Genomic DNA, 7,762 nt, shown 5'->3' on the forward strand with positions numbered 1-7,762 from the left:
GCTCGGAGCCCCGTAGCCCAAGGCACGACGGGAAGGGGAGGATTCCCCAGTGGCTCACAGAACATTCACAGGATTTGAACTACAATCCCCAAGATGTAACATAGAAACTCACTTTTTTTTTTTTTTTTTTTTGAGTTTGCGCATGCGTCCTTCAAGTTTCGGGACCGAAGTCGGTTTACTTCTCATTGGAGGAGACGGGATCATGGTAGGAAGGGCAGTAGTGGGCCGTGAAAGGGGGTACGCGTTTAGGGGACCCCGATCGGGCCTAGGACTGGCAGGAAGGATGCCTGGGCCGCCGATTCGGGTGGTCCGCCGGTGGAAGGCCCTGGTGTAATGATCTGTTATTTCCCAGCCTCCTGGGGTCCCCTTGGGTCACGTGGGCGGCCAGAGTCGCTGCAGCTCCCAGAGCGCGCATGGGTTTCAGGGCCTAGCATGTCTCGCTCAGCATACTCCGAGGCTTCCCTTGGAAAGGTGAAGTGTCTGTGAGAGCCAGGATCATACCCTTCCTCTGGCTCTAAAGCTCAAACTTTGCTCACTCTGCTGCTCATTCCAGAGAAGCATTGTGCAGTGTGCTGAGGGCTTCCGTGTGTCTCATGTCTCTGCTGTGTCCCGTTTCCCAACCAGGCTAATAGAAAGCAGTTCTCCTAACGTATAAGGCAGTCCGAGAACTGCAAAGGTTCTGTGATAAGTACCCCATAGTTTTGATGCTTGGGTTTCCCACTATGACACCGATTGGTTTATTTCTTTAGCAAGTGCCCCACAGACTTGTGGTCCCAAGTTCGAGTCCACTGTTGGCTTGTCAGTAGATGTCTGTTGAAGGGCTGTAACTAAACCTTTCCTGTGTTTATTTGGACCTGCCTAGGGTAAAGGACTGGTCTGAGAGTCAGACTCTGCCTTGTTCATTCTGTTGAGTTTCCTTGAATTTTTTTTTTTTTGGCTTAGTTTTTTTAAATTAAAAAAAACAAACAAACAAAAAACAACTTGTGTGTTCAGTTCTTGTGCATATGCTGGTGCCATGGTATGCGGGGGTCAAAGGATGTCTTTGCATGAAATTTTTCTTCCTCTACCATGTTGGCTCCAGGGATCAAATTCAAGTCACCTGGCTTGGTGGCAAGTGCCTTTACTTGATGGGATATCTCACTGGCTGGGATTAGGGTTTTTGTTTGTTTGTTTGTTTGTTTACTTGTAAAAACAGGAGTATTGGGGTTGGGAATTTAGCTCAGTGGCAGAGGCGCAAGGCCCTAGGTTCAGTCCTCAGCCCTGAAAACAAACAAATAAACAAACAAAACAACAACAACAACAAAACAGGAGTATGGTACTTATCCAGAGTAGAATTGCACAAAAAATAAAGTATCTGGCTTTATCACTTCCGCTGGCAGTCCTGGTGTCTTTCCAGGGTTGGTTGGAGCTTTTCTAGAGGATGCTTTGCCTTGTTCATTGTGTGATTATCATAGTTGAATTCTGAAAGAAACCTCTCTCTTTTCCAGGCTGCCATCCTTCATGCAGTGCCAAAGTTTCAGGGTCCAGCTGCATGGGGAAGGCCTCTTCACCGACTGTGGTGCTGCACTGGGCAGGGAGATCCCAAAAGGTGGGTGGGAAGGAGGTCTCCCACCTCACAGGAGAAGCTACCAGGCACAGAGACTGAGAAATTTCACACAATCTACCGATTCCATGCCATCAGAACACTTGGCTTTGTATCTCGCCTGAAGTTGGCACAGACAGCTGTGACTGTGGCCGCCCTGCCCCCAGGCTTCTATTGGTACTCACAGGACCTCATGACCCTCAATTCACTCTGCCTTGTGAGTGGGATCTGCAGCTTTGCTCTGGCCATGCTGTGTTGGATGAGCTACTTCTTCCGGAGGCTGGTGGGCATCCTGTATGTGAATGAGTCAGGTACCATGCTTCGAGTGGCCCACCTGACCTTCTGGGGGTGGCGGCAGGACACGTACTGTGCTGTGTCAGACATGATACCCCTGTCAGAATCCAAGGACCAGGTCCAGGATGTGTTGATACGCATCCAGCAATACAGTGGCAAGCAGACCTTCTACCTCACCCTGCGTTATGGCCGAATCCTGGACAGAGAACGTTTCTCACAAGTGTTTGGACCCCTGAGCACACTTAAGTAAAGAACAGCAACTCGGCCTCCTATAGCCTTGGGTGCACTTGGATTTTAGACAGGAAGGCCAAGAACACTGATGAGGCAGAAGCTAATAACCAGGGACTGGGGCTGAAACCCAGTTGGTAGACTGCTTGTCTAGCATGCGGGAGGTTAGTCCCTGGTTCAGTCCCTAGAACTGCATATAACCAGGCATGGTTGTGTGTGCCTGTTCTTTCAGCACTGGAGAAAAATTTCGAGGTTGTCTTGGGACAAAAAAAGAAGGTATTAGCTAACTTCAGGGAAAAGCCCTTAGTGGAACATTGTACTGAATAGGACACTGCAACAGAAAGTAGCTAGAAGATTCAATGAAGAGGCACTTCTTGGAGGAATGCTATGCCAAGATCACCGAGGCAGCCCACTGCTATGAAAGCAGAAGACAGGAAGGTTGGCGGAGGGGCACAGGCTGGAGTCTGGAGACCTGGGTTCTGCTGGACCTCAGCTCCTCACCTGGGGCAGGGATTGAGTTTCTGAGCCTTGAGTTGCACTCTCACGTGGAAGGGCGTTCCTCTCTCGTGGGGATGAATATGAAAATATCCAATACTGGCTGAGGCTGGGCTTTGTTAGAGCTCTTGTCTAGCATGTATAAGGTCCTAAGTTCCACTCTCAGCACAGGAATGCCCTGTGCTGTGTAAGTCAGCAGCTTTCAGAGCTTAAAACGGGGGGGGGGGGGTGGGGGGGAGTTAAATGGCCAGCACTGAAGCCCAGGGTGGGCTCGTCTTCCCATCAGAACAACGTCACTGCCAGGAGACCCAGGGCCGCTCACACTGGGGAGCTCACACTGTCATCAGGATAGAGGAACTCTGTCCAAGGAGACTGTATATGCCGCTTTTCATAATAAAAAACTCATACTTACTAGGTGAACTGTACCTGCATAAAAGGAAAGCAGCCATGATCTTTGTAATTTGACCATTCAGAATGTTTTGTTTTGTAGCTTTTGAGTAATTCCCTTCCTTCCTTCCTTCCTTCCTTCCTTCCTTCCTTCCTTCCTTCCTTCAAGAAAACATACATGTACAGTACAGACTGAGCAGGCTGTATTTAGAAACATATGGGAAGGAGGAAAGGGAAGGGGAAAATGATGTAATTATATTGTAATCTCAAAAAAAACCTTAAAAATGTGCATATCAAATTGTAACCATTTTATTGTTCAGGGGCATGAAACACATCCTCAATATTGTATAGCCATCACTGCGTCTAATTCTAATGCTTCCACTGGAGAGACAGAGGCAGGCTTGAGGCCCCTGCCCCCCTCTACAGAACCATCTCCAGGACAGCCAGGACTGTTATACAGAGAAACCCTGTCTAAAAACAAACATACAAAATTAATACTTGACTGTCCCAAATGGGATCTTGGTACTCAGGCCACAGATGTCATCTGTCTCCACCTGTTTTAAGGCAGTGCTAACCTGTCTCTGACTTTGTTATTCTGACATCTGTAAATAGAACCATGGTATATTTCCTGTGTTTGGCAGCTTTTACTTGGTGTAATGTTTTCAAGGTGTTGAGTCTATCAGAGCTTCATACTTATGCGTCAGTGAGAATATGAGTTGAGGTGAGAGAGAGGGAGAGGAGTCTACCAGCTCAGCAGGTCAGTGGATGTTTGGGTTGTCTCCACCCTGGGCTGTTGTGAAAAACACTAATGTGAACACTACACAAGTGCAGTTGGTGTCCCTGATGTGGCTTTTGGGGAAATATTGGGAAGGAAGTAAAGCCACAGGAGGGGCCTGTTAGGTCTCAGTATCCCAGGCTGTGTTCCCAGTGACCTAACTTCCAGCATGTTCCATCTATTTAAAAAATGTTTTTTTGTCTAAAGTACTTTTAAAAATTTTATGTATTTTATGTATGTGGCTGTTTTTTGTCTACTTGAGAGTCTGCACACCAGAAGAGGGCATCAGATCACATTATAGACAGTTGTGAGCCACCTTGTGGATGCTGGAAATTGAACTCAGAACCTTGGGGAAGAGCAGCCAGTGCTCTTAACTGCTCAGCCATCTCCAGCACCTCATTTTTAATTTTTTTTTTTTTAAGACTGGGTGTTAGTCCTGGCTGTTCTGCAGCTTGCTATATGTAGACCAGGCTGGCCTCAAATGCAGAGATCCTCTTGTCTTTGCCTCCGAGTGTTGGGATTAAATAAAGGTGGGCACTGCCATGCCAGACTTGTTTAGTTTTAGGGGTTTTTTTTGTTTGTTTGTTTGTTGTTTTGTTTTGTTTTGAGACAAGACCTCACTAGGTAGACCAAGCTGGCCTTCCAAACTCAACTTCCTTCTGCCTCCCAAGTGCATACAATCCGTATCAGGCCACAATCTCACCTGTTCTGTAGGGTCTTTTTGTCTCAGGTTTTTGAGACAGTCACACTGGGAGGATCACTGCAGATCTGAGGCCTTGTCTGAAGAGGACCAGGAGTATATAGAACCTGTCTTAACAAAACAACCTAACACCTCAAGCAGCATGTGAGATGCCCATTCCCAATCATCCACCACTGCAACCTGACTGCCAACAAAGAACACCTTCCCCAATTAAAGTTGATAATGAAAGACCCCCCGGCACCCCTATAGTAATGCTATGTTTGCAAGGCTTATAAGGGTACAAAAGACAGTTCCAGGAAATAGAATGGCCCCACCGCAGCCCAGATAGCCGATAAGAAATGTTGCTCAACCCTATGATTAATACTGATTGTTCTCAGCCAGACCATCGTCAATGCCCTGTTGTGCAAACCCCCTAAGAGTCATTAGAAATTCCCCAGCTTGTGAGGCACGTAGGGGAACAAAGGAATTCAGCTAGAAGGCAAAAGCGTAGAGATAAGCAGGATGTCAGGGGCAGACTGCCTGGCGTCAGTGCGGGAGGGCCAGAGCAGCTGGAATTCTAGATAGGGGTTGAGTCAACACACATATCTGGTTACCAAGGGAAAAACCCACACACCGCCCTGAGCCTGAATTCACGCCCCATTTGATTTATGCTCATATATTCGCGCCTTGTGTAAATTATCCAATTAGAACCCTTTGACTATTCGCGCCTCACTTTGAATTGTCCAATCAGAGCTTTGTCCAATTAGAACCCTTTGACTATTCGCGCCTCACTTGAATTGTCCAATCAGAGCTTTGTAACCATTCGCGCCTTGTTTAAATTATCCAATCAGAACCCTTTGACTAATGCTTTCCCGCGCTTCTTGCTATAAAAACCCATCTCACCAACCCAGGGCGCGCAAGTTTTCCGAGAGACTTGGTTGCCCCAGGTACCTGTGTTTAAATAAACCTCGTGCTGTTGCATCTGATCCGTGGTCGCTGCGTGCTCCTTGAGCCGGGGGTCTCTCCTGAGGGGAGGCCTCTCCGGGGGTCTTTCAATCTCTTATACCCACAACTTGGAGAATGAACCCCTACTAGCTGTCACTGTTGTTTTTAAATGCAAAACTAATAAAAATCATGATTATTATGAAAAAAAAAAAAAAACCAACCCTACAGACCCCCCCTTACAACGGGGGCACTGGCATCGTCTCCTCATTGATGCCCCATCCACCTAGATGTGAGCAAGCTGCTGTTGTAGCTGTGGCCCCTCTGGCCACCATGCCTTCCATGTGGTGGCTGTTCCGGGGAACTGAGTGGACACACTGGACCCTGGGAACACAGCCATCAGAAAGATGGTAGGAGCCTCGATATTTTGGAGCTACTTTACTAACAACCTCTAACTCTAGAGTCTAAAATGTGAATAATAAACGTGGAGGGCAAGAGGGCTCATAGGATAGAGGCGCTTACCATGAACTCTAACAGCCTGAGCTTGAACTGAGGGACCTGTATAGTAAGGAGAGAACTGACTGCTTTGGGTTATCCTCTGACAACCATGTGCAATGGCTTGCACACACCTCTCTCCCCGTAAAAGAAACAAAACCCGAAAAATCTATGATTTTGTTTTGTTTGAGACAAGGCCTTTTGTATTTTGTAGCCCAGGCTAGCCTCATTTTCTGGGTAGCTGAGAATGACCTTTAATTTGATTCTCCTGGGTGTGACCTGGTTACACCCAGAGGGCCTCAAGCCAGTTTAAAAGTGCCAGCTTAAGGGGTTGGGGATGTAGCTTAGTTAGTAGAATGCTAAGTCCAGGGTTCAATGTCAGCACCACATTCTATTGGCAGATGCCTGTAATCTCCATCCTTGGGAGGCAGAGGTAGGAGGATCAGGACTCCTTGGCTTTTTAATGAGTTTATGGTCAGTCTGGTCTAAATTAGACTATATCTCAAAACAACAATAAGAAGTGTATGTCCTTGAGTTTGCCGTTGGCTCAGTTTTATGATGGTAACACTTTGAAAACCACCTAGGGCCTTTCCTGTTACTCCTATTGCCAGGTTCCCCAGGTGACTGCAGTGGGGAGTCTGCACATCACTTCACTACATGGCTGCTAAGCCTGTAAGGGCCTTGCCTGGAGAAGAAAGCCCTTTCTGTGGTCTGCTCAGGAGGTGCCAGCAGAGGGCACACAAGGAACAAGTGTATTACTCTCCCTTTACACCCCAGCGAAAATCAGAGCTCTCTCCACTAATAACAGGACGTGGGTCAGGGTTCTTAACCCCAGTAGGGCAGTAGTTGGATCTGTTTAGAAAGCAGAACAAGAGCCAGGCTTAGTGGTGTAGGCCTTTAATGCCAGGAGGCAGAGGCAGATGGGTTGCTCAGAGACCACAGGAGGAAAAGGCTTTCAGATTTAGACTGTGGCTATATCGGTGATTTCTGTCTTTGAAAAATAATTCCAGCCGGGCAATGGTGGCGCACGCCTTTAATCCCAGCACTTGGGAGGCAGAGGCAGGTGGATCTCTGTGAGTTCGAGGCCAGACTGGTCTACCAAGTGAGTTCCAGGAAAAGTCGCAAAACTACACAGGGAAACCCTGTCTTGAAAAACAAAAAACAAAAACAAACAAACAAAAAAATGAAAGAAAAATAATTCCAAAATAATAATTGTCTTAGTTCTTTTGCTCTGTGTGTGTGTGTGTGTGTGTGTGTGTGTGTGTGTGTGTGTGTGTTACTGTCAGGGATCCAATCCAGGGCCTTGTTCATGATAGGCAAGCACTCTACCACTTAGCCACATCCACAAACCCTTTGGGTTATAACAAAAATAAGAGCCAGACATGGCAGCTCGTGCCTAAAATCCCAACACTGGGAAAAGCTCAAGCAGGAGGATTATCTTAAGTGTGAGGCCAGCCTGGGCTACTGAATGAGACTTAACCTGCCTTCCAACAAAAGCATGATTGGTTGCACATGACTATGATCACTTGGGAAGCCAAGGCAGGATGATCAGGAGTTCAAGGTTATCCTCAGCTCAATGTTCTAGGCCATTCTGGGCTACCGGAGACCCTGTCTCAAAATAATGAACCAAAAAAGAGCCACCCCACCCTCACCAAACCAAATACTGTAGACTGAGTGACTCAACATTTATTTCTTAGCGTTCTGGAGGTTGGGAAGTCCAAGAAGTGTAACACGAATTGCTAAACGGTCTTATTAATAAAAAAAACTTGGAGCCAGATATTGGGGTTAAAAACTGAGAGATCAGAAAAGCAGAAAGAAGCCAGCCACATTCTTATCACTTAGAAATCCTCTGCCAAAGAGACCTACTTCCTGTATACCCACACCT

At 47.0% G+C, this 7,762-nt stretch overlaps 1 protein-coding gene across 1 annotated transcript; it reads left to right on the forward strand.

Moving 5' to 3' along the window:
- The first annotated feature begins 148 nt into the window (after positions 1-148).
- Tmem186 (transmembrane protein 186) lies at positions 149-3,119 on the forward strand. The gene is made up of 2 exons (XM_036196612.1): positions 149-205; positions 1,488-3,119. Exons 1-2 carry the CDS (start codon positions 203-205, stop codon positions 2,124-2,126), a joined length of 642 nt encoding a protein of 213 aa, XP_036052505.1. The 5' UTR covers positions 149-202; the 3' UTR covers positions 2,127-3,119.
- Positions 3,120-7,762: the final 4,643 nt, after the last annotated feature.

Source organism: Onychomys torridus, chromosome 8, assembly GCF_903995425.1.
Source record: "Onychomys torridus chromosome 8, mOncTor1.1, whole genome shotgun sequence".
In the NCBI taxonomy this organism is placed as follows: domain Eukaryota; kingdom Metazoa; phylum Chordata; class Mammalia; order Rodentia; family Cricetidae; genus Onychomys; species Onychomys torridus.